This window comes from Anolis sagrei, chromosome 2 (genome assembly GCF_037176765.1).
Source record: "Anolis sagrei isolate rAnoSag1 chromosome 2, rAnoSag1.mat, whole genome shotgun sequence".
Taxonomy (NCBI): Eukaryota; Metazoa; Chordata; class Lepidosauria; order Squamata; family Dactyloidae; genus Anolis; species Anolis sagrei.
This window is the reverse complement of record NC_090022.1, coordinates 131,301,542-131,316,504: the sequence shown is the minus strand read 5'-3', so window position 1 is coordinate 131,316,504 and position 14,963 is coordinate 131,301,542. Positions and strand designations below refer to the sequence as shown.

The 14,963-nt window shown below is 40.4% G+C and overlaps 1 protein-coding gene across 2 annotated transcripts in view; it reads left to right on the top strand.

Annotated features, from left to right (window-relative positions):
* SLC38A10 (solute carrier family 38 member 10) overlaps window positions 1–14,963 on the top strand; it is an 85,921-nt gene that overhangs the window by 53,311 nt on the left and 17,647 nt on the right. For both annotated transcript variants that reach the window (XM_060764275.2, XM_067463865.1), the window contains one exon: window positions 10,461–10,617. In XM_060764275.2, coding sequence (XP_060620258.2) covers window positions 10,461–10,617 — 157 coding nt within the window. The remainder of the gene's footprint in view (window positions 1–10,460; window positions 10,618–14,963) is intronic.

Below are 14,963 nucleotides of genomic sequence, written 5' to 3'. Positions count from 1 at the left end.
AGAACCTGAGCGTAAGCAGAACCTGAAGACTTTCAAAAGGACCATGTTTATAGCCATTGCTGTTGGCCAGATGTAAAAATGTATGTCATTTAAATTTGAGAAGGGCATTAATAGGACTCTTGATCAGTAAAGAAACCAAATCTCTGCATAGTCAGCATTACTTCCTGTGTGGCCCTTTAAACTCGTCTTCTTTATACAAAGGATCCTTGGAACTAGCTTGATTTTGGTTCCAGGACCCAACATGGATACCAAAATCTGTGGACGTTCAAGACCCATTATATACAATAGCAAAGTAAACTGTGGTCCCTGATATAAAATGGCAAAATCAATGTTTGTTTTGGGGGATTTTCAAAAATATATGTTCAAGTTGTGAATTGTTGAATTCATGAGTAGGGAAAGCCATTAACCATTAGATTACATCTTGAATGTTCAATTTTTGCAATCCACACACACAAACACCAAATTTTCAGCTGGATACATCTGAAGTGTTTATGCAGTTGTTCCTGACTTTCCAACTGAAATCCAGAATTCTTGGTTTATACAATGCTTATAAAAGGTTTAGTTTTTCATTACTCTCTTGAAAGTGGGCACCACTTTCAAATCTGAACAGAAAAGGATAGAACTACATGTTGCATTCTAGCTGTGAATAATGCTAGCCCAGGAGTTCTCAAACTTTTTCAGCCGCAGAGCCCTTTTTGAAGCAAAAGTTTCATGTGGAGCCACAAGAAATGTATGTGTGTGCGTGTGCATGCATGCACACACGTGTATCTGGCATGGTATATAAGTTTATGTTTTTGACCAATGCAAAAACGCCGCTGCCCCCCCCCCCCCCAAAAAAAATCAGGTAGCAAAAATGGGTGGAGATTCAGACGAAATGCAGAAGCCTACCATCCAGTTTACCTCTCCTCTGCCATGCAGGAGAAGCATAATCAGAGCACCTCCTGAGTGATGAGAGGGAAATAGGGTTTTGGAAGCAAGGAAGGTGAGGGAGAAATGATCTGGGTGACGAGGAAGGTGAAGGAAAAAAGGCTGTTGGTCGCAAGGGAAGTGAGGAAAAAAGGCTTTTGAGGTGAGGGAGTTGATGAAAAAAAGGCTTTTGAGGGCAAAGGAAGCAAGGGTAAAAAGCTTTTGGGGGCAAGGGGCCCAAGGGAAAAAAAGACTTTTGGTGGCAAGAGAGGCAGGGGAGGGGGAGGAGTAAGAAAGAGGAGGGAAAGCTTGGAGAGGGAGAGACATTAGTTTTTGTTAATGACTCAACGTTTTCATCATAATTCCCAACATCAAGCCTGTCTTTTTTGTTGCTCTTGCATTCTTAAACAGCTTTTCAATAAGACCCTAGTCCTTTCCTTTGAATGCAGAGCCAATTCAGATCCCATGCATGTCACCTTGCAGCTACATGAACTGAATCTCATTTTGCTCTTCTCTCATCCATTTATCCAGTTCGGAGTGATCTTTTGGGAGTACTTCATGATTCTTTCAGTTTCATTTCAGTTCTCCCTATCTGCCAGATGTCTCTCTCTTCCATACGCCCTAGCTGAACCTGAAAGTGGAGAAGAGCTTTGAAAATGCTTTCTGCTTGTTGCCCTAGGCCAGTTACTTTTTCCAGTTCCCTTGGCATCTGGCAGCAGCTCAGCATGCGTACCCAGGATACAGCAGATGCCTCTTTCCCCTGGGTGTAGTGATTCCAACCATACAGATACAGTCTACGGCCAAAGAACAACTCTGTGCTTTCTTGTCATGAAAGAGGAACCCACTATTTGAAGCTAGATTTACTTTCACTTCATTTCAGCTCAGCATTTTTAAACTCACCCTCCCCTCTGTTGAGGGGCTATTACAGACATGTTAGGTCTCTTGAATGTTTTCTGAACAGCTCCTCTTCTTTTTCTGGGTACAAATGGACCCCTAGAAGCCCTTGGCCTGTACTGATACATTTCTTAATTAAATTTAACTGCAGTTTGGGATCATTGGGGGTTGGGTGGAAACTATTCACTGGCACTGACAGCACATTCGACCTGGATATCTGTTAGGAGGAATGGAGCATTGGATGAGGACATCTGTTTCTCTTAGGAGGCAGAGACTCATGGTGCATGTGTATTGGGTTGGAGGTTTTTTGGGGCACATTACTGTTTCAGTTTGAACCAAATGGCAGTTCTCAAGGTGTTTGCTAGAGTGATTTGCTACTGAATTTTTAACTTTTTTTCTATTTTTTTACTGGTTTGCTTCCAAACCCAATGCTACCAGTCTAAAGACATTATCAAGTTACTTCCAGAGCTTGCAAAATGCTTTTTGTTTATACTAAAATCCTAGAGCCCCACATCCAACATGGTTAGTGCTCTTGCTGGCTAAGAATTTCTGGGAGTGGTAGTCCCCCAGAAGTGATCTTTGTAAGGTCTTGGCCTCTGCCCCAGGCACTGGTGACCTGTGCCTCTTGCCAGCCAGGAGTTATGTGGCCCCGTTTGGGTCTGGTTCTGTGAGACATTGACCTCGTATCACACCTTGGTCTGTCCCAGTGTTTAGTTCAGTTCATTGCCATTCTGTGGCAGCTTCCCTGCTATAACCAAAGAATGAGCAGAAGCAGACAAAGTTCCTTTATTTTTATTTAAGTGCTCTCACTATCATCGTGTTAATTACTTTGCTAGCATTACGGGAAGCTCAAGAAAAAGGGAGGATCTTCTCACCCCACCTACTTTCATTGAGGTCACTTCTACTCATTGCTTATAAATGTCTTGTCATATCTATTACATTTAATTATATGTCACCTGAAAATAAGAAGGGGACTTTATAAGATACTAACCCTTTCAGAAAAACCTGTGCTTGAGAAGTGTTATTTTTCTGCTGGGAATTAATAAATCAGGCTTTTCCTGGGGTGATCAGAAACATGAAGTTCCAGGATAACTTTAAAAATGTCACAGCAGTGGCGAACATTTCAAGCAATCAATATTTCAGTGTTCTAAGGTGTTTTTTTAATGGTCATAAAGTTTCTGCAGTGGTTGGCTTAGAAGTCTGTCTTGTTACGGAGAGGGTCAGGGCGTTTGGAAAGGGCCTCTGATTATCAAAGGCAATTCTTAGCCTGAATCCAGTTGCCTTTTGACCAAAACTTTACCGAAACTGCAGAGGAATGTGAGAGGAACAAAGTCCTAGATGAAGCAAGGAAGAGTAGAGGAACCAGGTCCCAATGAATGAAAGGTTCAAAGTACAAACCTGGAGACCAGGAAAAGCTGAAAACGTCAGGGGAATTAGGAAACAGAAGAAGGAGAAAAGAGAGGTGCTACTGCAGGAAATTGTAGATGTGAGACATTCTGAAGTTAGTATATTTATCTGAGAATAGCTGCTAGATCTTTGACTGAAGGCCTCCAGTCTTCAAGATATCTTTGCAATTCAGCTTAACTCTGTCAGAAATGTATGCTGGATATAGTGATCTTTTATGTATTATTTATTATATTTATATCCCACCTTTCTCCCCATAGGGACTCAAGGTGGCTAACCATGACAAGACACAACTGTATTTAAAACATGGCGAATACATCTAAATATAAAAATTAAACAAAATTAAATATTTGTGTCATGAATACAAAAGTTAAAGTACAGTTAAAATACAGTAAGATACAATTAAAATTACATTTAAAAGCTAAACATCTCCCCAAAATCCCACTCACAACCTCCTCAGCAGAGTGCCCTTATCCTTCCCCTGCTCACACAGAAATGTCTTGACCTGCTTGCGGAAGGCCAGCAGGGATGGGACCCTCCTGGTCTCTCTGGGGAGGGAGTTCCACAGTCTGGGAGCAGCCACCAAAAAGGCCCTCTCCTGTGTTCCCATCTAGAGTGCTTGATTAGGTGATGGGACCGAGAGAAGGCCCTGACCAGATGATCATTGTGTTTTAACAAGCTCACAGTCCTTCAAATAACCTGGGCCCAAAATGATAGGGTTTTATAGGACAAAACCATCACTTTGAGTTGTGCCTGGAAATGAGTCGGCACTGGCAGCCAGTGGAGCTTTTGCAACAGAGGAGTTGTCCATTCTTTGTAGCCAGCCTCAGTTAGCCACCTGGCTGCTGATCTCAGTTAGCCGTCTGGGTGCTGCTCTTTGGACCAACTGAAGTCTCTGAGCACTTTTGAAAGGCAGCCCCATGTGAAGCATATTCCCATAGACCAACCAGGATTTAAACAAAGCATGTACCACCATGGTCAGATCCAACTTGGATAGATGTAGATGTTGTGTCTGGCCCTATTCTTAATAAGATTTATAAATGAGAGAAGCCAAATAAAGTTTAATGAAGGACAGAGAACAGGAACATGGAGGAGAAAATTATGTACATGCTGCAGCTGTTTCCATTGCTGAAGAGCAAAGTTGCTTTTTAAACGCTGTCGTGGCTTCTCCTCTCAGTAGTGGGAATTGCAGCAACAAAACACTGAAACTGAAAACCTGGCTGCTCAGGTGCATTCTTTTCCATGTGTATCTGGCCCTTCTTTGGAGATGTACCAGTGGTGCTTATAGTCTGTTTTTCCCTCCTCTGCTTTGTACTTCCTTGTGGAAAAGTGCAATTTAATCTCCCCCAGTCCATAGGGAGAAGTTAATATTATTTGGGTTCTCCAGTGTATCAATCTTATTAACTGTGAAGCTGGCACACCCAAACTAGCAAACCCCCCAATGTCTGCTTCAATTTCTAAAATAATTACAACCTAATAACTCAATAGTGAAGCATCCTAATTCATTTCTATTTTTGAGAATTTGTTTAATGCTCAGTGGTAGAGTATACTTTTTGAGTGTTGAGAAGGCTGGATTCAGTCCCTGCAAGCCCTAGTTAAAAGCTTCGGATAGTCTGAGGTGATGAGAGAGGCCTATAGCTTGCACAGTAATCACAAAAGAGCCCCCATTTTCCTAGATTTTCAGAAAAATAAACATTTTTTCCCAGATCAACTTAAAAGCTGGTCTTTTCCTAATCAATAAAGATGTAAACCTATTTTGTGTGAGCCCAGTTTCATAAATGCAGAGCAGGAGTGGGTATGGAGGACAGGACAACATCAAAGTTAGGAGTTTGCAATAAGAATTGTGGTCTGTTTTGCCCAGTTCTGCACAAGATGATAGTCTGCTACATATTAGTTTTCAGACAAACTGTGCTTTCTTGGGAATTATCTTTGATAGGCCAACTATAGAGGATGCTGGCTCTTTGAAGCAGGGCTTTGCTTTCCATATGAAAGGCTGCTCTCCTATTCTTCATATTCATTCTCATCAAGAATGATAAAATTGCTTTGATGGTTTGGTGAAAAAAGAAACAGGAATAAAAAGCGAATAGCCTGAAAATGTTTCTTCCAACTTGTTTTGGTGCCTCAGGAACCATTTATGAAAATTCTCCCCCCTCTCTCTCTCTATGTGTCTTTCAGTGATGACACAAATTCTATTTCCATTCATGATCCAAATCAGGACTTTGGATCTTTGTGGATCCTACTGAGGGCAAGTGTAGCAAGCTTGATAGGACTTTGACTATTCCCTCATAGCCACACTTAGAGCCTCATTCTTGGATGATGATGATGATGATGATGATGATGATGATGATGATTTTATTTCTTACCCATTTCTCCTCAAGGCTCGAACCAGGTCACAAAACAATTAGAATACATAAACACAGCAAAAACACTACAAATACACACACTAAAATATACCTTCATAAAAGTTACATACCAAAACATCTCTTTATGAAATACATATTAAAACAGACAAAAGAGATTAAACAAAGGACATGCATTAAAATTCATGTTTATGTTTAAAGATTGTCTGAGTAGGCCTGCTGGAAGATACAGGTCTTCACTTGTATCTTAAATTCTGACAGCTGATTTAGCTTGTTGAAGCTATACCAACAGGCCGATCCACAGCTTGGGGTGACCGATGAAAAGGTCCTCTGGAAGGTAGTTGCCAGTCAGATTCTGGCTGGTTGGAGCAGACTCCCACCTGAAGACCGATGTGTGTGAAGTGGATTGTAAGGGAGAAGGCGATCCTTTAGATAACCTGGACCCAAACCATGTAGGGCTTTAAAGATCAAAACCATCACCTTGTACTTTGCCCAGAAAATAATTGGCAGCCAGTGGAGTGACTTTAGGATAGTTTTGATTATTTGATTATTATTTGATTATTAGATCAAGTTTCTGCCTTGATTACTGGTGACAGTTCAGGTTTCTTTGGTTAGCAGTGCTAGGATTATCACCAAGAGTTTCTACCTGCTCCATCTTAGGTTCATATCTTTAAAGGATTAAATAACCATGTTTGGTTTTTCAGAATGGTTAACTACCTGACCACTTTCCCAATTCTGTGTTCTTCCTTCTTTCTTCATCTTCTCTGATGCCCTTTCTTGGCATCCAAAACACTTGATCCTGTCTGTTTATATCTCACTGTGGTTTCTCATAAACAGATTTTGCCAGTCTGTATCTTAAGAGTCTCTTTCTCTTTTTTCCTTGGACATGAACCACCTGTTCTGACAAGTTTTAAATTGTAGAATGATACCCTCTAGATCTCTTCTCCTTTAAAATGTGCGAGAAGCTGCTCGTTGAAGCTAATGCTGTAAAATGTCTATAACCGATGGCCATCTGGCTTTGTGTTTGCATTATCTCTGTGAACAACATTGCTGCTTGCCCTTGTGCCTTCTACCTCAGTAGGGCTTTGCAACTTTCCCCAGAGTTTTAAAGTTGCCCATCAATGATGTTGCATGTGTCTCATTAGCCAGTGCAGTCCTGCTTCTGATCAGAGCCTTCAAGAACTTTCTCAATCAGAAAGCAGTCTGTCTTCCATGGGTTTGAAATCCCCAGAGAAGAACGAAGGGTCTGTGAACCACTTTCTATGGGCGAATGTGAGAGATGTGTTATTTTTAAAGGATCCACTTGGCTGAGAGACCCCTTTCAGCATCTATCTCCCAAGTGAGAGTGACCGAAAGGGCTTGCTCTCTTGTGTCTGCCACATCTGTGGTTCTAAATTTTTAACACATTAGATATTTTGGATTTGAGCTCCCAGAATCCCCAGTTAGCACGATAAAGAATTGTGAGTGTTGTAGTCCAAAACATCTTGAGCCAAAGATGTTCCAGCCTTGTTTCCAGAGGAGTTTGTTCTGACATACTGTTATTCTGCTTGATCGAATATCCCTTTGAGGAGTGGGAGGACAAATGCCGAGGTTTCATTATGCCTTAATGGCCTCTTTTCTGCATTGCTGCTGACTGCTTTGCTACCTTCTGGCCAGCATTACTGGCATGGATTTTTTAAACATGCTCTCTCTGTTTTCTCAGCACCTGTAGTAGGGCATCGTTGACATGCAGACCAGGTTCTATGTAAAGCCCTTGCAGTGACAATTACAGTGATTAACTAGGTAAAAATAATACATCAGAGTTTAATTAAATCTCCTTCACTGTCAGCCAACAATCCACCTGCCTCTCTCCCCTCCCCCTTCCCTCTCCACTCTTGCCCCACTCCGCTAGCCAGTACTTTTTTCATTTGTAGCTTGCCAGGTTTGCTACTCAAGCGAGGCAAACACTCCTGATGTCCATATTGTTCATCAGTTATTATTGTGTGTCAGCTCAGCTGATCAGCTCTACCTAGTATTCCATAAATTACTGAAATTTCAAGGGATAACTTAAATCAGAGTGAGAGCCTGCATGTGTATTGTTTGGTGCAAACAACAAAGCCATGCTGTAATGTCGAAAACAAACTTCCAATTCTGCAACCAAATGCTACAATCAGTCATACAAGTTAAAATAGTTTCTTATATATTAACACAATCCCAATTCTGCTGGCAAGATCTTAAGAAATTGCAGGTTTGAAGAAATGAATGTGTCTTTGTAAAGTCAGTAAATTAAGCCAAGGTATTGAGACAGTGGGACTGTGGTGTTGGGAAACTTCTTCTTTCTTCTCACAATTGGGGAAACCACAGACTTTTCTGTTTGATTTCTAAGTACAGTGCACAAATTCTTTTTTAAGTCTTCAGCAACAACTGAAAACTTCCTACTGTTTTATAGTCAGATTAAGAGGTTTACCTAAATTTGTATGCAAATTGGTTTTTCATAAAGTGCAGTCCTTTCACCCACATTTTATCTGTCCAAAATTAAAGCTGGCAACATTTACTTTTTATGGACGGTGACTTCCCCAGTGTCCAACTGGTACAATTAGTGACACTGCTTCAGTAAGATCCGGAAGGTACAGGTCACAAAAGTAGCACTTTCCAAGTGCTACCCAGAATGGAGCTGATGAGAAGAAAATCTATGGGAATGACTTCTACTTCTATATTTCCCCATAGGAACCTCCAGTCATCCAAAGCTTTGGATAGGAGGCTGATCCCTGTTGCCAGCAGTTTTCATAGTACAGAAAGTCCCCAAGTTATGAACATCCAATTTACGAACAACTCATAGTTACAAACGGGCCTCTTCCCTCCCTCCCTGCCTTTCATGAAATCTTAGTGCTGAGTCAAAGTGTGTCTGTATCTCTCACTACTCCTTTTTCCCATTTCTTCCTATTGATCTTTCCAACCTCAATTTCCCTTTTCGTCCTATAGGTCTCTCCAAACTCCTTTTTTCTTTTCCTCATATTGATCTCTCCAAACTCCTTTTCCCTTTTCTTTCTATCCGGTTGCTTTTTCAGAATTTTTGGGTTTGTAGTTTAGTGAGGCCTCTCTGGCTGAGCAGTTTAAAGGTTCATCCCTAAACTACAAACCCCAGAATTTAAAGTGGATAGATGTTCTAGAGCAGACATGGGCAAACTACTACCCTTCAGGTGTTTCCCGTAGACTTCAACTCCCAGAAATTTCAGCCAGCTTACCTGCTATTAGGAATTGTGGGAGTTGAAGTCCAAAATACTTAGAGGGCTAAAGTTTGCCCATGCCTGTTCTAGAATGATGAGGTCTAATATCCTCCCTCCCCCTTGTAGTTCTCCACCTCTCCTCTCCTTTATGTCTGGCACCACTTTTAATTGCCCTGGCTCAGTGCTACGCAATGCTGGGATTTGTAGTTTGATAAGGCAGCAGCATTCTTTGGCAGAGAAGGCTAAAGATCCTGCAAAACTGCAGCTCCCAGGATCCCATAGCAATGAACCAGGACAGTTAAAGTGTTGTCAAACTGCATTCATTCCACGTTATAACTACACCCCAAGGAAGCTGAAGCAGGATAATCTGGAAAGGCTCCTGGAGGGAAGAGTTATCTCTTTCTATGGTTTTCCTTTCCATTACCTGGAAGCTTTGGTGTTTTTAAAAAAGATATTCAGCAGTTTATCCCCAGCCTCGGCCCTATAGTTTGCTTTTTGCTCAAGCCCATGGTCACTGGTTGTTGAGGTTGGTTTGATACACTTTTACAATGTTTTTATACTTTGCCATTCTTAATTGTTTTAATAAGATTATTTATGTTATATTATATGTAATTACGTTTTAACTGCATTTTAGCTGGCAAATTTTGTTGTATGCTGGGCTTGGTCCCCATATAAGCCGCCCCGAGTCCCTTCGGGGAGATGGTGGTGGGGTATAAAAATAAAGTTATTATTATTATAATCACACAGGAACTACAATTTGCACCTTTTTTGGCCAAATTACAAAGAGTGTACTTGTTACTGGACCTGTTTCGACTTACAAATAAATTAAACTTAAGAACGAATCTATAGACCCTGTCTTGTTTGTAACTTCAGGACTGTCAGCTCTGTTGGATAGACAAGATTCAATGCAACCTTTAGAATGCTATTGTATTGCTAGTAAGTTCAGTGTAAAGCACAGTTTAAATGAATTGAAATGTATGTTGCAATGCCATAAAATAACCTGATAGTGTTGTTAAAACATTTAGCTGTGATTGACTGAAATATTCTAGTGTCATAGAAAGTACTGAAACATAGAAAAATGGATGTACTATCCTTGGTTGACTACTTAGATTTCAACAGTGGAAAGTCAACAAAAAGAGAACAGTGGAAGATTTCGGAACTGGAAATAGAAGCAGACAGGAATAGTTTGAAAAGAATACTGGGTGTGGTCTTAAGAGGGGCTGACTGAAGGTTGGAGAAGAAGGTCAGAGCAGAGCTGGAAAACATTATTGTAAGACTCTGAATCATCCAGCCAGCAGGCAGAAACTCTGGGAATGAGTATTGTCACATTTATTAGCAAAAAGACTTGCATGTTTCTTGTAGGTCCTTCAGGGAGTTTCATCAGGCATACAGAGATTAAGAAGTCTAGCAGCTGTGAAGGAGGAGAAAGAAGTTTGAGTGGGGACAAAAAGCAGGGAGGGAATAAACATAGGGGAATGGTGGGTGAGGTCAGGATATGAAGAAGGTAAGACTTTACATATTGATTAGAAATCAACAGCTACATATTTGATTCTGCTTTTGTGTTTCCTGTTTTCATTAAGAACCCCACACCACACCACACACACATACTGCTATCTTTCCCACATTCCTCTGACTCTGTGCACGTTGTCTTTCTTCATATTTTATATTAAAAGACATTCTTTCTGTGCAGCTCATACTCTGGATTGGTTTGGGTGTATTGCTCATAAGCACCTACACCACCTTATCTGCAACTCAAGACATCCCAGCAAAAATAGAGGCTGTGCAACCAGAAAAATTACCAGTAGAAATAAAGAACGTGCTGGACGAGGATCCCATCAAAATTGCAGGTAAGTGTCAAGTCCTTGGTGTGTCCTGCTCCGAACTCTCTTGCACTGTGTTGAAGTGGTTGCATTCCTTACATAATTAAAATGTAGATTTTTCAAGGAAGGTTGATGGATGTTGTCTGAAGTATGTCTTTATATAATTTTTAAAATTCATGAGATGGGTCATTCACACACACACACAGGTACATTGTTGTCCTTTTGTGAAAGAGCTTTGCAAGTTGGGAGAGGTGACAGCTTATGGTGCCTCCTAGTGAATTAAGTTAGGAATTGCACCAAAACCCTGCAGTAAAAGGTACCCTATGAAATTTAGAGATAGCATTTTCTGTGCCACCTGTATGAAGGGCGCCAGCAGCCAAAACTGTGCTTTTTTCAGCCTCTCTACTGATGATGTATTTTCCAAGGTTTCAATAGTGACCCATTTATCATGTTCAAAAGTTATGTAAATTTATGGCAGCCTCCCTTTTTATTCCATTCCTTCCCTTTCCTTCCCCCGTTAAATGTGGCCAGGATATAAATTTGGAGCTTGTTTCAGTCTTGACAAAGCCTGCGATTATGTCTCAGCTTTGTTTACTGGCCTGCATTATTTATTATTTGCTTACTAAGGTTGTTGATAGAATTATGACCAGGCAGCTGCAGTCTCACCTCACAAGGCCATCACAAGCAGGTGTCAGCTGCCCTTTGCTTCAAGTCACCATTCTTTTTCCCCCCCTTCTCCACCTATTGTTTATCGGTTGACTGGGCTTTTTTGTCCCCACATGGCTTGGATTGTCACTGTGAAGACTTGAAATAGAAGCAGGCAAAGAAAGGCAAATAGAGTAGGGAACTTCTGGCACTCTGAATATTTAGGCTTACAGTTTCCATGAGTATCACATAGACATCTGTAAAGCAAATGGGAGATGGGAGACCAAATATCTGGAGAACCAAAACATCTGTCTGCCATTGTTTTCTCTGGATCATTGTGCAGTATTCCTTCCATAATTGAATGCATTTCTGAGATGCTAGAGTCATAGACTGAATCTTCACTGCCAAATAATGCAGTTTGAATATAGTGCCTTTCATTGCAATTCAGACTGCATTAGATGGGTCTACGCCAGTGTTTTTCAAACTCTGCTCCTCAAGGTGTTTTGGACTTCAGCTCCCAGAAATCCCAGCCCTCTTACCAGCTGTTAGGAATTGTGGGAGCTGAAGTCCAAAACACATGGAGGAGCAGAGTTTGAGAAACACTGGTCTGCATTAACCATATAATGTAGTTTAAACTACAGGCAGACCCCAAGTTATGAACAAGAAAGGTTCTGTTGATTTGTTCTTAAGTTGAACTTGTATGTTAATTGGAATAGGTACATTTTAATGTACCTATTCCAGGTAAATATATATAGAAGGAGGAGGGGGAGGGGGAGGAGCGAGCGAGCGAGCGAGCTTTGGATAGCACAGGGAAGGATTAACATCCTTGTGGTATTGGTTTTTCTGTCTGTGCCCCTGTTCAGAAGATTTCTGTAGGAAATAGGCAACCTTCTCAAGCCTTCTCTGTTTAATTATTTGTCTGTATATAATATACTGTTTTATTTACTGAAGTGTGTATGTGTTCTTTGGTACGCAGTTTTTCCTAACTCTATGTTCTTGAGGTTATGGGAGGGGTTGCAGGGACTGTTTAGAATACAGTTTAAAAGTTGACAGTTGAGGGATGACCGTTGAATATGACCGTTGAAAGTAGACAGTTCTAAAGGAGAGTTGCACAGAGCTGTATAGTGTTGAAGAGACTGATGAAGACTGAAAGTTAAAGACACAAATCAAAATGTTTTAAACTAACAAGAAATGTGCCTATTTATTCAAATGCTTGAAGTTGTGAGTTTAAAAAACAAGTTATTTTTTAAAGAAGTCTACTTGAATTTTGTCTTTTGAGAGCAGGAAATAGAATCAAAGATATTTATGGGAGAGTAGATGTGTTTTGAACATTAAACAACACTTCTGAAGATCTGTGCTTGCTCTCTCTCTCTCTCTCTCTCTCTCTCTATATATATATATATTGTGCATTGGCATATTCTCTGTTCATAATAGTTAAGAATCAGCAGGAAATCAATCCATCAGCTGAAAACCAATTGCCAAGCATAAATACAGGTGGAAACAATTTCTTTTCTTAAAAGATAAAAAGATTTTGGTTTTCCCAGTTGGTTATAATCCAAAAGGTTATGATCCTAATGGGTCATAATTCTTCATTTGGTTATGTGACTAGTGATTGTCCAATAATTTCACCTCACTTTCCACTGGATTTGGAAACTTTTGGCTTGTTGTGGAAACAAATATTGGTGATAAAGCTTCAATTAAGACATACTTCCCTTTGATTGCTCTTTCAGGAGTGGACTTCCCTTCCTAGGGGTAGATCTCTCTCACTCCCTGTTGTCTCACCGCAGTTCTTAACTTTGAGTTGTTTGTAAGTCATATGTTTGTAACCCGGAGACTGCCTGTACATTATTTGGCAGTGTAGATCCATTCTTTGAGGAATTGCTTTCTCTTGGTATCAAAGGACACGGGGGAGGATTCTTTTTAAATGCAGACTACTGTACTTCTCCCCTTCCTTACTATATTTTAATAGGTTTTAATTCAGTTTTGGTTGTAATATGATGATTTGTTTAACTTATTTAAACCTTCTTAGAACTTAGAGATTTTACAATATATTTGTATCATCACCTTTCTCTGAAGAGAGTGAAAGACAGACTAGAAAACAGTCTTGCCATAGCCTAATGACTTATTGAACTCAGTATGGTTTTGAGCCACCCTTTGACTTTCATTACATATTATCTGGCAGTGAAGAGTGGCTCTTCCTTTTCTTTACATTTCTTGCGGGATCCTGAGTGAGCAACATGACTTAAATCAGTATTTTTCAAACTTAATAACATTTTACCATTTGAGCAGAAATTAAAAAGCCCACCCCCCCCCCTCAAATTGTGTTGCATTTTTCATGGTTTCTGTTTAAAAATGTTAATGGGGAAGTCAGATTTCAAGGTGACAGATTCAAGGCAAAAGCAATGTGATGAATAGGCATGGCTTCTGTACTGATGGTAGGTTGATATCTCCTGGGTTCTTCAAACTGATGCATGAATACTTCATTATGTGCATGTAATGTGTACAAATTAGCTGTACTCTTCCAGTTCATAGTATATTTATGGTGTGGCCTTCAGGGCTGAAGAGTTGTCTGCTCTTGGATTATGCTGACTGACTGCCTTGGTGAAAATCAAATCTCACCCTTCTCTTTCCACTGCCTCTCCCTTTCTCTGATACACATGTTAGCATGAGGTTTTGCTTAGTAAACTTTTGTTCTATAATGTATCTCCCAAAAAGCAATTTTTCGTTTGGCTGCTTGGAATTGTTTTCCAATTTGAGGACCACAGATCATGCTCAGGATGCATTCATATGCATACGTCCCACCTCGGAGTCTAAGATCTTCTGGGGAGGCCCTGCTCTCGACCCCGCCTTTATCACAAGTGAGACTGGCGGGGACGAGGAGCAGGGCCTTCTCAGCAGTGGCCCCCCGCCTGTGGAATTCACTCCCCGGGGAGATCAGATCAGCAACCTCCCTCCTCTCATTCAGGAGAAAGCTGAAAACTTGGATGTGGGACCAGGCTTTCGGAAACTCTGGCAGCTAAAAGAAAAAGAGAAAGACCATAATGATGGGCAAACAATGAAGAATCTGTTGGACCTTGGAATGCGAAACACTGACCATGAGATTGTTTATTACTATGCTATGGTGCTATATATTGATGTTTTTAAGCTGTTAATTATTTAATGATTGTAACTGTTTTTATATTTGTATGTATTTGGATATAGGCATCGAATTGTGCCTTCTTTTTGTAAGCCGCCCTGAGTCCCCCCTCGGGGGTGAGAAGGGCGGGGTATAAGTAGCAGAAATAAATAAATAAATAAATAAATGAATAATAAATATATAGTGTCAATAGACAATGCAAAACCTACATTGTCTCATTTTTCTACCACTTTTTAGTTGCATTAGTTTTGTATTATTTCATGGACATACTACAGTATATTAATTTATTCATTTTTACAGTCCCATGCTCAAAGCTCAAGACAGATAAAAGTGCAAAATTGAGTAAGATTATTAGTGAATGCAATTTCCGCACCCATGTCTAACTTTACTCTGCCCTTGGAATCCTGCCCACAGAAGTGAGTCTCATCATTCTTTCTACTGCTCTTCAGACTTGGACAACTGGCAAGTTTTTAGTGAGACCAGGTTCTGTAATAGTTGAGTGACTAACTGAGAAAGGTCCCTCAGGCAGATCTTGTAGCTCAACAAATGAATACAGAGAAGATAAATTTTAGACACATAGTTTATAACCAAC